Here is a 16827-nt window from a genome sequence, read left to right on the forward strand (position 1 = left end):
AGCCGACAACTGTGCTTAGCCATCTGCTTCCTTACCCACAGATGGGAAGATGAGAGTGGAGAACAACATGAGCAAACAGCCTAAAACACAGAAACAAGAGGCCTGGGAGAGAGAGCTCAGCCAATGAAGTGTGCAAACACCAGGACCTGAACTGTGGTGCCCAGCACTTACACACAAGTCTGGCTTGCAGCTAAGAGGGGAGACAGGCGGGCCTCCAACTGGCCAGTCAGTCAGTAATCTCTGGTGTCAGTGAGTGACCTTGTGTCAAAAACATAAGCTTGAAAGTGATCAAGAAACGCGCCTAGTCCAACTCTGGCCTCCCCATGCATATGCACATATGTGCAATGCAAATCCACACACATATACAAACACGCATGTACATAAAGCACATATACTACATGCATGTGCATACAAAAATGAGAGATGCAATCATTAATGTTAGAAAAATATAAAAGTGAATAGTTATCTATTTTTACATGTGAACAGAAGTAGGTCACCTGACACCTGTTGCACTTGGAACTATGAACTAGGTCAGGAAATAAACTGCAAGACTCTCAGGGACCTGATCCAACTCTCCGTCTCAGGTTATCTCCTACCATCCTTATGTAACTCTGGTAATGCTAATTTCCCCCAAAAGCCCAATGCACCATGTTCTTAATTCTTCTATGTATGACATCTTTATTAAGAATGTTCTTGACACCATGCACTTCAGACATAAAACCCAGTAGACTCAAGTTAGATCTGACTTGAAAGGTATTGGAAGGTGCTATGTAAGCTTCCAAGAAAGAGAAGCAGCCAATAGTCCTACCCAGTTGTAACAGTTATAAACCCTAACAGTCACCATCATGGTAAGATATCTTTAAGGGTACCTTGTCACACAAACCCTCAGTAACCAACAGCTCGTAATTGGATTTAAGGCCCACTTAACTAGAAGGAAATCATTATCTGATATTAGAAATCAAGCCAATGACCAGGGGATAGTGAGGTCATAGATCTTATAGGAGAACCTACAACTGCAACTTTACTAAACCATCACAATTCCTAACTGCATTCTAAATATTTATCTTTCTACCTATAGGTAAGTATAGTATATATTTGTCCTTCTACCCACAGTTAAGTGTAGTTCTTACACTTACCAAAGAAATGTCCCTTTCCAAGAACAGATGGACCACTTCAGAAACCAGTCAAATGCAGAGCACCCGGCCCCAACTGACCCATCTGTAACACAACTCCTTCACCTAAGGCTCAGGGAACATCATGGAAAAGGGGAAGAAAGACGGTCGGAGCCAGGGGAGCAGGAAATCTGCTGTGAGAACTTTGTCTCCTAAAAAGACAAGAAGTTCCACCCAGGATGCCTTGACTATCATACGGCCACCTAAACAAGACCTGAAGAAGTACATCTCCAATAGACATGCTAATATAGAAGGGGACAATCTCACAAGGCTCCACCATAGACAGAGAACTACAAGTAACTAAGGAATGTTGGTAAGAGGAGAAATATTCCTCCCCAGGGCTGAGCCCCCAATTGGTTGCCCAATACCAAGTGGTCAGCCGTGAAGTCATAGATACAAAGTAATGTAAATGTACTCTGTGTGAGAGACAGAGACAGAGAGACAGAGAGACAGAGGATTACACTTTAAAGAGGTCATAATTTTGAAGGAGCAAGGAAGGAATGGGAAGGGGAAAATTGATGTAGTTACGTCCTAACTTTTAGAAAAGGTAATCCTTACCTGCTTCTCCTCCCATCAAGACTGACCCCAAGCTTGTGCCCCTCCAAAGCTTTTCTAGGCTCATCACCTCTCTTATTCCTATGTCAGATTATCAACTTTACATAAACACAGGATAAAGCAACAATAATTATAAAAGGCTACAAAACTCCAGAACGAGCAAATAAAATAGAAATAAGAAGTTGATAGAAAAGCCAGAATGGACCAAAGGGATTTGTTGGCACACACTGTGGAATGCCAATGCAAAGAAGCCCAAGGTCATTAATACAGAGAACTGTCTGGTGGACTGGGATAAGGAATACTCCCTAGAGCATTCCCAGGGGAGACACTGGATCCTAACAGGGTTCTATTCCAAGGCTGGGCTGCTGTTTCTTTGGGCCCATTCTTAAGTGCTGACATGTATGATGGTTGGTACAGTGGTTAGAATGTTTGTGGACACTCCCTAATTGATTTGTGGAAATCACTGCCTTCAGGCAGTCTCATAAGGAGGCAGAATCTTTGGAAGATGACTGGTAGTCTCCCTTATGAACAGGAATAAGATAAAGAAACCCCAGAGAGCCTGGACCCCCTTCTGTCATGTGAGGTCACAAGATGGCTGTCTGTGACCAGGAACTGGATCCCCTCCATCATTTTAAATGCCTAGTCCATAGCATTGTGCAGCTTCAGCCCCTTGTGATGCTACTGTCTGACAGTCATGATGGACAGGAACATATACACTAAATACCTGAGTGACTGTGCAGACACTTCCTCTGTCCATGAGTGTTCCTACAATGAGGAATAAGAGTTGATGGAAGGGAAAATTGAACAGATATTCAATTGTATGTATCATATGCATATATATGAAAAAGAACAGTAACTTGGACTCTTTTCTAACACAGAAAGAGAGTGGGAGGGGGATGTAAGGCCAAAAAGAAAAAAATTCAATAAATGCAAGCATTACAGAGAAGCAGTAAAGCACTGAATGTTACTGCTGTGACGAGCAGCCTGCAAAAATACCAGCTGAACTATGGTGCTCTGAGATTACAGCTCGTGCTCCGAGTACTGACAGGAGCCCCTTCCTGAGTAACAGAGGCGCTCAGCCATCTTTACTCAGATAGAGCTGGCCTTCTACTTAGACTATCCTGCATCTGTTCTGATCCAACAGACCTACACTGTGAACCATGCACCATGTAAATGAGAATGCCATCTGGAAACCTCCCCATAGTCTTCGATGTTTAGTAACTGCAGACTCCTATGGTGTTCGCCAAATATTCACAGACCTACCAGGGCACCAACTCAACTGTTTAAAAGGGGGGGGGGTGGTAATCTGGGAAAATAGACCAAGTTAAAAGGAAAGAGAAGATCCCATTATTGGGTTCATATCATTAAGTGTTAGCATTTTGTCTAGGTTCTACCCCACAGTTACCTGGCAACAGCCAGAAATGCCTGACTTACTATAAAAGGGGCTGCTTGGGCCCTCCTCTCTCTTGCTCTTGCCTTCTTGTTCCTGCTCTGTCTTCTTGTCCCTTACCCTCTCTCTCCCCTTTCTCTCCACGTGCTCATGGCCTCCCTCTCCCTATCCCTCTCCCCCTCCCCCTGCCTTTCTCTGTCTCTACTACCTTCTCAACTCCCCTCTCCATGTCCTGAATAAACTCTATTCTATACTATACTATCTTGTGGCTGGTCCCTCAGGAGGAAGGAATGCTTTCCCCACACCTTACCAAACCTCCAACAAACATATCCCTCTCTATCTTTTTATAAAACTCAACAGAAAGTAGTAGTAGTAGAAGAAGAAGAAGAAGAAAAAGAAGAAACAAATCTTAGAATCCCTGAAACTTTTAGAATAAATGATTTTAGTTAACTGTAGCCTTTATTTACTATATTAGTAGAGGCATCATTTAAAAACCATTTTACAGAAAGTTAGAAACAAGTCAGCCATGTCTAGACCTGGGAATGCAACATTTCAAAGAAGCTGTATGTTCATGTTACCTGCGAAGCAAACGATGACTTCTGAGTACATACAGGGTCTCACCTGCATCTAACCTCTCAAATGTGTCAAGTAGTTGAGAGGTTAAATGTCCACACATAGAACAGGTTTTCTGGCCCCCTATGGCCCTCACCTCTAAGAACAATCTGAAGTTTCTTCCTTCTTTTCTTACTCCTTCAAGACTCTTGAATCACTAGGCAGCAGAAGGGCACTGTTTCACTTAAGGGGCAGCAAACAAAGTGACTCTTCTCTCTTCCCCATAGCTTCCTAAGTAATCTAAGCCTGTTATGCAGAAATGCTAACAGGAGGGCTTGTGTTAGCAGCTCTGTGCAAACACCTGATAACTGAGGGATATGCAGGAGTGATTCGCTGACTCAGCAGAAACAAATCAGAAAACAAACGGCATCCAGTCTTCTGCAATGGCCTGCTCTAATGCTCCCAGAGAACTTGCATGGTTTGGATTCACTTGTCTCAGAGTTATAACTAAAACTAAACCAAGCTGACTTATTAATAACAACATGACTCATTAATGTGTTTAAGAGCACTGAAATAGAGTATAAATGACTATGTTTGTTTATCTAGTGTCTAGAATACTACTTAACACTTAATAAATAACCCGCAAATTATGAATGAATTCAACAATTTCTGTAACTGCATACTATTTTTTTTCTTTCATGGAAAAGCAATATTACAAACCGGAAAAGCAAGTGAAAGGTAACAAGCGGAGAGAGTCTTCAACCTAAAGGGAACTCAAGTGCTCGATAGAGAAGATGAACAAGATGCCTTCGTGCCTAGAGTACTACACAGTTACACTCAGGAAAAGAAGTGAGGTGCCTAACACTGGAGTATCCATGCCCATGAAGACAAGTTGCTCCACACCCTGCAGCGCTCACCACACACAGGCAAGGGCCTCCATCCCTCTAGATTTAATGTGACTGCAAGTAATCTGACCAGTCAAGCTTTTTAAAAAATGTTTCCTCATATTTAAAATACTTTAGAATTTTGGAAAATAGTATCGACATACATATACCAGAGGGGAATTTACATTTTTATTAGTTATTATTCTAAATCAAATAAATGAAATTGAAGCTAGGCACATGAGAGAAGCTAAGGCAGGAGAATTGTAAAGTCAATTCTTGCAGAGACTGCATAACAAGATCCTGTTTCAAAACAAGTAAAGAATTTTAAGAGGCGGCAAAATTGAGCTTTAATTTTTATTGTCATATTTTGAATTTACACATTTTATATCTACAAAAAGAGAAGCATTCATCTCCCAAAGTGTTTAGAGTCCCCTAAATTATTAAATTACTTTTCTAATTCTAATTAAAACATATGATTTTTTCCTACTGATATGCAATTTTTTCCTGTTTATGTTAATATGTATTATGTATGGGGTGTACATGTGTGTGCAGATGCATGTGACACACATGTGCATGTGCATAAACAACATAGACCACACTGATTATATTGTTTAGTCGCTCTTTTCCACCTTATGTTTGAGACGGTCTCTCACTGAACCTGGAACTCATCAATTTGCCGGCTGGCCTCTGAGCTCCAGGGATTTTTCTGTCTCTACCTGTAAGTTGATGTCTATGCAGGTGAGGGCTGGCACAAGTCAGGTCAAGGCCATGATTGGACAGTAAAAAATAAGGCGGAGGTAAAGCTTTTGTAAGGCGGGAGGGTGAGGGGCAAGGAAAGAGAATCAAGATGGAGGCGGGGAAGGATGACCCAGATCCGGGTGGTCTTGAATTGCCAAGGTCGTTGGGATGGATTTCTGTAGGTAAATATACCTTATCTAGGTGGGCGGTTTATATCCTTATCGACTGGTTGTGAGTTTATTGTATGGATGTACTGTGGAGTGAGAATTTAACACGTAAGTCCAATACATGGGTTGCAGTTTGTTGAGTCTTGATTTTAACCAGTTGTTGGGAGTTTATACCAGAGCTATTAAGGGTGGGTGCTGGGAATGTAAACAGAGCAACGGCAGAGAGTTGGAAGAGGGAAGCCACCGCTGGGACTAGGGGGTAGATGCTGGAAATGTGAACAGAGTCCACAGTACGAGAGCCACGAGATAGGCGGTCTCTATATGAAACTGGTGTGGCAGCCACCACCTGGGTCAGAAAGGACTTGGGGGCAGAAGAGAGCCACTGAGATAAATTAGCATTAGTTCCAATGGCCTGCTGGAGCCACAACTAGCAAGAGCGTGACCACCAGGGTATGTATGGAAACTGTTCCTCCCCTTTTTACTTTTTACCGCAAAATCTACCTCCAAACAGTGCTAAGGTTAGAGACGTGCACCAATATGCTCAACATTTTTACATGGGTGTTGAAGACTCAAACTTATGCCTCCATACTTGTATTTTAGGCACCTAACTGAACATCTCCCCTGACCCTTCAATTCTCTCAGTTCTTAAGAGGTTTTTTCCCCCAGGGGGGAGAGGGGAATGATTAAGGATTTAGATTCAGGGTATGGTGACCATGTAATTCCAGCATGCCATAGAGAGACCAAAGCAGTAAGAATTCAAGGACAGAGCCAGTTGTAGTGTTGTATGACTTTCCAGGCAGAGGAATGTGGATCTGAGTGACTTTCAGGTCAGCCTGATCTACAGCTAGTTTTATCCAGTCCAGATAGGGCTGCACAGTGATATCCTGCCTGTAAGAATAAACAAGTGAGTAAGAAATATGTTCAAAGCCAGTCTGAGCTACAGAGGCTCCATCTCAAAACAAACAAACAAACAAAAAAAAAAAAAAAAAACAACCTCCCATATTGCAAAAATTTGCTAAGGTAACGTAGAGCCTAACCAGTAAGCTGCAGATCAGTAAGAGGCTCTGTCTCAAAAAGAGGTGGATGATCCTGAGGTTGTCCTCTGGCCTCCACATCTATGCACAAACACATGCATGTGTTCTCTCTCTCTCTCTCTCTCTCTCTCTCTCTCTCTCTCTCTCTCTCTCTGTCACACACACACACACACACACACACACACACACACACACACGAAGTCTTGAGCCAGACTTGTTTACACTTCAGCTACTAAGCCTGAAGAACAAAATAGTAAGATATCTAAAAAAGATGCAAATAAAAAGATTTATTTTAAACTGCACATATTTGTCAACATGTACATTATATTTTCTTGATACAATTTGTTTTTAATAAACATATATCACATGTTTTTTTTATATCACATGTTTTTAAATATTTTCAGTATAATAAGTTTTGTTTTTAATAGGTGCACTGTTTATTTTAAATAGTGATTTTAAGTATATGCACTTAAACTGTTAAGGGGCTTCTGGCTTTCACCAAGAACTTCTACAGAAAATGGTGCTGTAGATCTTAAAGGACACATACCTCTGACATGATAAAACCAGAAATTCCACAAGCATCTTCTTCCACAGGGTCACAGCTGCCATGTGTAAAAACTGTCTCTGACTGCACTTAGCTACTTCCTTGAGCTCATGAAACTCCATTAGTCAGAGGTCATCATATGTATGCAATACATACATACATACATACATACATACAGACAGACAGACACATATATCTGAGATTTAGTAATTATAAGAGAACTATAATTGGCCCGTATGTCTACCAGGGCAGAAAAGCCACAGTGCTACCTCTAGCAAGGGGCAGACAGGGGAGTCAGTGGTATTGTATCTGCCTGAAAAGCCAAAAGGGCAAGATCCTTGAAATCTTTCTAAGTTTAAAGGATTAGGGAAAAAAGAAAAGAAAAGAGAAGAAAGAGAAGAGAAGAGAAGAGAAGAGAAGAGAAGAGAAGAGAAGAGAAGAGAAGAGAAGAGAAGAGAAGAGAAGAGAAGCTGTCGCCAGCTCAAAGACAGGCGGAGGATGCTCTTCCAACCTAGTCTTTATTCCATTCAGACCTTCGGCTAATGAATGAGGCTCGCCCACACCAGAAAGGAGAAATCTGTTTCACTCAATTCACAGGTTAATCTCGTCCATAAATACCCTAAGAATCCTGACTGACTAAATGTCTGGGCACCCCTGTGGCCCAGGCACCCAGTTAACTGTCACGCTCGACCTATATTTTCCAACAAGTTATCTGTTGAATCTGTGCTTGCAATGCTGTGCTGGCTACACTTTGCTGCTGTTATAAAACCACATGAACATAAGCAACATGGGAAGAAAAGGTTTATCTTACATCCAATGGCCAAGGTGAGAAGTCAAGGTGAGAACTTGGGACAGGAACTGAAGGAGAATCCATGGAGAATGCTGCTTATCAGCTTGTTTCCTCTGGCTTGCTCAGTTACTTCATACATCCCAGGCCCATGTGCCCAGGAATAGCACCCCCATCAATTAACAATCAAGAAAATGACCCACAGACATACCCAGCCAGATGGAAGCAAACGCCCACCAGAGGTCTCTCTTCTCAGGTATGCCAAATTGATAAGCAAGATTAGCTATAACAAGTGATGAAATGCAAAATACCAACTATAACAAGTGATTAAATACAAAATACCAATAGCACATGAGGTGTGGCCCACAATATTACAATTAAGGGAACCAAACAGGATATTTTACTAAGAAGTACACAAATTACACTAAAATAACCAATGTGGTCCCTTCAGGTGTGTTAGGCTTTCTGTTGGCTGTGATCAAACATCATGACCATAAACAACTTGGGGAGGAAAGGGTTTTTTTCACCTTACAACTGCAAGGTAACACTCTATTGATGAGGGAAGTCAGGACAAGAATCAGACAGGGGTGGAACCTGGGGGCAGGAGCTGATGCAGAGGCCATGGAGAAGTGGCTTGCTCAGCCTGCTTCCTTATAGCACTCAGCTCAGGACCACCAGGCAAGAACGACACACCCACAATCAGCTGGGCTCTCCCACACCATGGTCAATCAAAACAATTCACCACAGGCTTGTCCCCAGGCCAATCTGGTGGGGGCATTTTCTCAGTTGAGAATTTGAAATCTCTCTTCCAAAAACAACTCTCGCTTATGTTAAAGCCTCAAAACCCAGCCAGCACAGGGCGAAAACAAAAAGGTAGCTTTGTTTAGAGGTTAAGGGGAAGAGTGTGCTGAGCAGTGACATTAAAATGAGCGGTAAATGATGACTGAGAGAGAAGCTGATGCCTGAGGTGACAGCATTGCCATGAACTTAGTGCAGAAAGATATGGCTTTTTGAGAGAGCAAACAGAAGGAAGTTGTGTTAGCTACAGGAAGCAGACCCTGCTAGGTGGGACACAGAAGCAGGAGATACACCTGTTACTTTTATACAATGAATCTATAGTGCTATTGTCAAAATATTTAGAGCCACTATTTATGTCATTATCAAACATAAGAGCAAATCCCTTTAAATAAGTATAAAGTATCAGCAAAGAAATAAAAGCAAATGCAAGTTTTAGAAGTGAGTAACACAGTAACTCAAAGTATTCACAGGGTGGGCTCAAGTGTGGAGATAAAATGGAATGAAAAGTCAGGGATGTTCATGATGAATCATTACAAACTAACTAAGCAGACAAATGAATGAAATAAAAGACTAAGAGGCCTTTTAATATTGTTCTGCATTTAGCACTTATGTCATCAGTCTTAAAATGATAGAGTGCTGTGAGTTGGCTCTTAAAGCCAGCGATGGTGGCAAGCTTTTTAATCCTTGAACTAGGGAGGCAGACAGGCATCCCTGAAGTTCACTGGTCAGCCTGACTAGCCTATCAGTGATCTCTAGGTTCAGAGGATGAGCCTGTCTCAAAGAACAAAGTGAAGAGCAAACGAAGACATACACCATACATGCAAGTATGCACATACATACACACATACACACATGTATATACATACATACAAACGAAGACATCCACCATCCATACAAGTATGCACATACATACACACATACACACATGTATGCACATACATACATACACACATACACACATGTATATACATACATACAAATGAAGACATCCTCCACACATACATGTGTGTATAAGTACACTCAGAGAAACACACGCAAAAGAAAGAAAAAAAGACTTGAAAATGTTTTAAAATTTACAAAAAAGCACTGCAAAAAGATGTAAGATTATTGAATTATGAAATTTAACAAAGCTAAGAAGGTTAACAAAAAATTCTAATTCCAAAAGCATCTATAGACAAGATTTTGAAAAACAAGCTCCACTATCCAAAGAAAAGTGATATACATATATATAATTGCCTAAGTGACTACAGCTTTCTCATCACAAACAAAGGAGACCAGAAAGTAGGGTAACAATGTTTATTAATACTGAGGAAGAAAACTGATAACAGATATTTCCATACCCAGTGAAAATCTGCTTCAGAAATGAGGATAAAATAAGAACATTCTCAAAGAAAGGGAATCAAGACAGCTGGTCTCCTGCAGACCTATTCTAAAAAAAAATTTCTTGAAATGGAAGGAAAATGTCTCCTGAAGAAAACTGGGAACATCAGCAATCAAAAATAAGGATAGAAGCTGTAAATATCTGGGAACTGTATCAGATTCTCCACTCTCTCTCCTAAACTCTTTAAGAGGACTTAAAATTTTATGTCCTACCCAAACATAAAGATGTGAGTTGAACAATACATATGCAAAGAGATGTGGTCATAAGCTAAATAGACTAAAATATGATAAACATTAAAACAATGGAAAAGGATAAATCCCACAGTAAAACTCAGAGAGGACAAACATCTAATAAAATAGTAAACATAAGTCTAAACATGACAATTACATTAAATGTAAATGGTCTAAACACACAAATTAAAAGAAACTAGCAATGACTGATTAGATTACCCCAGCTTCTCACTTGTGTAGTTTTTTTCAGGCTTTAAGAACTGACACTCCACATGGTATCATTTCTTGAAGTTGTAACTTGACATTTGCAGATCCCTTAAAGCCAGCAATACCCTCATGTTGCATGTTAATTCTCAGAGGAGTCGTTGTTTTCCATTTTCCTGATCTAACAAAAGAATTTTTCTTATGGTTTGGAAAGCATAAATTGCCTGAGAAATTTGAGAATGTTATTTGTTTGATATGAAGTTTATTTTTCTACTTTAAGATGCAAGATAGCAGATTTCTCCTATATGTCATATAGTAACATTCTAAGCTTTTTTAATTTAAAAGATAAAATTTAACTTTAATAATTTTAAATTTAAAAACAAAAAATTGATATATTATGTATATTTAGTTAAGTATATACATTTCATTATACATAAACTAACCATATGCATTACCCCACATACTTTTTTGTGATAAAAAAACTTTGAGAATTTAGGAAGATGTCTTCAATATGAAGGTAGCTGTATGCTACTTGGCTTATATTCATAACTATTATAACTTTATTCAAAATCGACTCCTCATGAAGAGTTCCTTTTCATATGCCTTGTTTTTTATTTAAGGGTCAGTGCTAACTGGTTTTTTTGATCTTTAGTTTTAGAGAATATTTTTGGTGGTGCCTTGCAGTACAATCCAGGTTGAGGTACAACTTACCCTGCAGTTCAGGTGGAGTTACAACACTAGAGTTCTGGAGTAATGTAATTCACAGCACATGAAGACCTTCATAACATACATGTATGTGTGTGCATTATTTTTTAATATAGATGTACTATGTCACAATCAAGTTGGAAAATATCTTTGGAGACGGATTAATTTTAAAATATTGTAATCTAGTCTAAGTTTAAGGGCCTACTGCTAATACTACACTGGAGTCCTAGGACCCTTTGGCCCTCAGATTCATCCCTAGGACTATGCATAATGGAAGCACAGGCACGAACACACAGCCCTCCCTGATACTCTCATCAGTGAAAAGTGGAGTGGGTGACCTTTCAGTATAAAAACTCTAGAACTTCCCCACTCATGATATTGAAAACCGTTTTTATTATTTTACTCCAAAGTTACCAGATTACAATAGTGAAGACTAAAGTCTGTCTTCCGTCTTCAAATTCAAAGACTCCAGGGGCCTGGAAACAGGAGGTTGATGGATGACTCAGATTATAACACCATCTGCATGGCCTCAGGAAAAATAGTGATTCTTAATATTTTCTGTATTATTCAAAACAATTATTTGTCTTAAACTGCAGTGTCTTTTCTTCCTAAACACAGGATCTGTTTGTTTTTCTTTTCCTTATAACACAGCAACCCAGGTCTTGATATGCTGGGAAGCAAGCAGCAATGAAGCAGCACTTTTCAGAAACTCGCCTTTTAGGACCGAATTAAATCCTTAGGAGAAACCCTAGTTACAACTGGATCAAAATGTATAAAATACCGAAGAGGGGTAGCACTTGGACACTCATAGAAACAATTACCTGTAACAAAGCTATCAATTAATGTTTTCCCACCACTGCATAAACAAAGTGGAAAATAATGGGAATAATTATTTTTATTGTTCATATGATTTTAATTTTTGCATAGTAGTTTATAAAGCATGATTACTGAGCACATAAAATTTCTGAAAACATAGAATTACAAGTCATCTAAATCAGAGGATATCCTGAAACCAATACATCTAAATGTGTATATATATACAATAAATATATAATTACATATATAACATATATAATATATATTTATGGCACAAATAAACATCTTAAAAACAGTTCAGGCTGTGGGGTATGTGTTCACTCCTGCAATTGTAGCACCCAGAAGGCTGAGACCGGAGTACTGCTTTGAGTCCAAGGTCAGCCTAGTCTACATGAGTTCTAGCCTCAACTACACCAAGTGGGATTCTGTCTCAAAAAGTTACGTAAGTATTTACGTGTGTGTGTATGTGTGTGTGTGTGTGTGTGTGTAAATGTATACATGTATGCATATGTATGTAGACATATATGTACATATGCTAAGTTCATAAATACCCTAAGTATGAAGCAGAAGTGCTTGCCAAGACCTATGACAGAATCCAATGCTACACATTTGACTATGAGCAAGTGGTAGGGTTTAGAATTCTGTATAAAGTATGAAGATCCTATATCTCTCAGGTTTGGGTTGTTGTTGTTTTTGTTATGGTTGTTGTTGTTTGTTTGACTTCGTGTCTACTGTTAAGTTTGACTTTTACCAATTTTTACTTCCTTAAGACTATCCAATAAGTAGTTAAAGTTTCACAGATTATAAAAGCCAAATTCCTAACATTTTTAACTATATTCCATTAACAATTTATGAGATTCAAAGGAACTTTAGACTTCTGTGTAAATGTGCATTAATTAGATATTATGAGATAGTTAAATTAATAGTTGTACTGTCTTAGGATATTGCCTGAGCCAACACTTTGAAAGCTCCCTGCAGTTGCTGGGGCCATGCAGGCCTTCAGTCTGAGCACTAGGAGGCAGAGGCAGGCAGGCAGGTCTCTATGTTGTAAGGTCAGCCTGGTCCACAGCCAATTCCTTCCAGGGTAGCCAAGGCTACACAAGCAGGATTTGGCTGAATAAGTAAATAAATAAAAACTGACCAAGTAATACATAAAAAATAATGTGGGGCAACTGCGTGTGTAGGAGTAAGCATTAAATGACAGTGGGGACAAGATAATTAGGAAAAGTTTCCCTAGGGAAATGATCACTAAGTCAATTAATGTCACATTAACAAACATGGAAAAAAGAAAGTCATCAAATATATTTTAAGCTAAAGGCTAAGTCAGGGAGTTAGACGAATCTAGGAAGGATAGTAAAACATTAATTTACATTTACAGAACAGGAAATGTCACTGAAAATACTGGAATAACAGAGACTGAATCTGATGCTAAGTGGTAGAGATGCTCTCTCTTTCTCTCCCTCTCTCTCCCTCACTGTGTGTGTAGGTGCACGCTCTCTACAAGTTGTGCGTGGTTGCCTCTAGTTGTGAGCCTCCTGAGCTGGGTGCTGGCAACAGAACCCAGGTCCCTGCAAGAGCAGCAAGCACTCCTAACACTGAGCCTCTTTCCTCAGCAGTGGAAGATGTGGACATCCATATCTATATGGAAGGACGTCATACTAACAACGTGTAAGGACAATACGGAACCACCAAGCTCCTCAGTGTGGTTAAAGCAAGTCTTCCTACAGGCCGGTAACAGGCTAGGCTGGGCTGGTATGAGAAATTTAGAGAACACGGTTCTGTTTAGCATCCCTTTGGAGTCAAGTCATCTCAAAATTAAAAAATTAAATGAAAAATCGTGTCCTAGGAACAAAGAGGACTCTTGAGTGTATGGCTGATCAAGAAAATCCCAGTAACCTGCTTTCAGTGATGTTACTTCCACAGGGCATCACACGGATCCCAAGGCTGAATAAGTAAAGTCCATTCTATTGATTGTCCCAAGATGACCCAGATTTGTGATCCAATTTGATCAGCTACAGGTAGAATGTGTGAACACATTAAAACTGCACTTTTCTACCTTTGGTGTAAGATCTTTGTGACAGGGTTATTCTAAAGTTAGTTAGAATAACCTGGTTCAGGTTAACAGGAGATTCCAAACAAGGTGAATGAAGCACACCTTTGCTATGGGGTGGCCCAGCCTGCCTTCCCACTCTTAGCAAACATTTCAACCTTGACTTAAGAAAATCAAACAGGTTATACTACTCCTGTGATCCTGTCAAGGGGACCCATAATTTCATCATAAATCAGGGCAGGCAGGTAACACGTGAAAGCCACAAATGATTTTGTCACACAAAGTTTACCTTTGTTCTAGTGAAAGATAGACCTCGACTTACAGAATAATAAAGGAAGAAAAAGATTTCAAACTAGCACCTACATTTATTTTGAGGGGAAAATAGGTAGGAAAACTTAAAATTTTACACTATGTAACTATAAATAATCAAATAATCAAAGATTTGTAGAAGTCACTACAAAATAATTACAAACTCAAACTAGCTATAATGAACAGAATAATCACACGTGTTTAAGATATTATTAATGAGCACAGGTCACCTAAAACATGACTAGAGAGGAAAGCTAAGGGTCCATTTCTTAATGAAAAGGGGGGTTCATTAAAGTGATACCCTAAAAGACTTACAAGGCCTCCATGCTGACACTCATGTCATGCTGAATAAATAGGAAATCAGATATGCACTCACCCATGCACGCACGCGCGCGCGCGCGCACACACACACACACACACACACACACACACACACACACACCAATCTAATGACCATCCACACTGTATAAAATAAGACCTAGTTATTCACAAGAGCAAACTGATTATTTCTAAGATGTTCTCATTTAGGAGAGACCTTAGGTATGGGGTAGGAGAGGAGATATCACAGCCTGAGAAAAGGGAACTCTGATTTGGGGCATATATTGAATTTCCTTGCAATTAAAAAAAAAAAAAAGGACAGGTTAAAAAATTAACTTTCCAAAAGTCAGAATTTAGAAAGAAAAATAAATAAATAAAAAGAAACGAATGGTTGTACCACCGTAACATGTAAGTTTTCCCACCTAGGCATGCATGTAGGGTTCAACAAAAAACCACCCACCATGCATCCTCAGCCTCTTTACCATGTCACCCCAGAAGCCAAGAGGTCCTGGAGCCCCACGTCTCGTGGACGGGATCCCAGGCACTCGGAGCCCATCTCTGTTCAGGCAGGACCGGTAGGACCACTTGTCTCCACAGCAGCCTCCAGTCATTGCCAGTCCAGTCACCTGGACCGGGAAGGCACGTCGCGGCTGACCTGGCCGCCCGCCTGCCACCCTCAGGGAAAACGCTCGATTCCCACACTGGTCCACCCTGCCCTTCCCGGGATGGGAGAAGGGCAGACAAAGAAGTGCGGGCCACAAGTTACATCGCAACCCGTGGTCCCGCATCGGGATGCTGAGGGACGCTGGCGCCGGCTCCGCAGTGGCCTCCCGGGTGGGACCGTCCCCTCGGTGGGACGCGGGTGCCCGCAGCCCAGCGGCGGGGCCCAGGGCGGCTCTCGGGGCCGCGGGCTCACCTTGTTGAGATGCGGGTCCCGCGTCAGCAGGTAGCCGCGCTGGTGGGTGTGTCGGCGGCGGGGGGCTCGGGGATCCATGGCCAGCACCGTGGCGGGGCGGACGCGGAGTGCGGCGGGCGGCGGCCGTGCGACGGAAGGCCCCGCGGCCGGGGGCGGGCGTGGGTGGCGAGAGGGGGTGGCGAGGCGGGAGGAGCCCGCGCCTAGCCGCGGCCGCGGCCGGGCGGCCCGCGAGAAGCGCTGAGTCACGGCGGCATCGGCCGAGCCGCCGTGCGAGGAGGCGGGGGCGGGGCGCCGGCCAAGCTGGTGAGCGCCGAGCGTGCGACCTGGGCACCGACGGGTGAGGGGCGGGCCGCCTCGCTTCCTCCGCTCGTCCACTGTCCTCCCCTAACCCCAACGTCCTGGATGCCAGCCATGCCCCAGGGGCCTGATGCAGGAGGGGATCAACTTTGACCCAGAATGCCCAGGCCTCGATGGCACTGGGCGATAGGGCGGGCGACTCCTCGCCTGTTTCTGAATAGTATCTGAGGGGAATTGTGTTCGAACGTGGTAAGAAAAAGGTGTTAGAGGGCACAGGTCCAGTGGCCAGTCCTATTGAGCTTAAGAACAATTTTCCTGAGCGTTCTGGAAACCAAGATGTTAATTTTTGCAAGATGATGTATGGTTTCTTCTCTGATGACAGAGGGTCAGAATAACAGGTCTTCCAGTACTGAAACCCAGTGGTTGTATTATTGATATTTATACTTGAAGATCCAAGGACTGGAGAAATAAATCCTATGTCTCCCAAGGATGTCTGATTAAAACAAAACAATACAGCCAAGCAGCCTTCAGACAACAAAGCCCTTTCTTTTCAGTTAAGTCGCACGGCCAAATTCTATGGTGTTCATCTAGACACTGCGGAACAATTTGGGGGTTAAATATTGCCTAGATACCTGAGAAATAATTTCTAATTATTTTACTTGAGCCCATCAGTACAGCTATAGCTTCTGGGCTATGCTTGAATTCAGAAGTTTCTTTGGCCTGGTTTTTTAATTATCAAGTTATTTTACAGAAAGCATTATATTAGCATCCCACAGTTCTTCAAAAGCACTTCTTGCACTTAACATGACACCTTTCATTGTGAATTTTATAACCCATGAATAATTTACCTCATAACATCTGAGAAGCTGTACTTTACAAAACTCCCTCTCCTAAATTACATGAGGCACATTACAATTGCAGACCTGGAAGATACAAACTTCCAGGAGAAACAAGTTTCAACAGTTTTAGTAATTTTTACG

The 16827-nt window shown here is 41.4% G+C and overlaps 1 protein-coding gene across 1 annotated transcript in view; it reads right to left on the bottom strand.

Moving 5' to 3' along the window:
- The window catches only part of Me1 (malic enzyme 1), a 111353-nt gene extending 95725 nt beyond the window's left edge, over positions 1 to 15628 (bottom strand). Inside the window, 1 exon segment of the mRNA NM_012600.3 lies at positions 15551 to 15628. Within this exon segment, the coding sequence (NP_036732.3) occupies positions 15551 to 15628 (78 nt within the window).
- Between the last annotated feature and the right edge of the window lie 1199 nt (positions 15629 to 16827).

The sequence above is a fragment of the Rattus norvegicus genome, chromosome 8 (assembly GCF_021556685.1).
Source record: "Rattus norvegicus strain SHRSP/BbbUtx chromosome 8, alternate assembly SHRSP_T2T, whole genome shotgun sequence".
Classification (NCBI taxonomy): domain Eukaryota; kingdom Metazoa; phylum Chordata; class Mammalia; order Rodentia; family Muridae; genus Rattus; species Rattus norvegicus.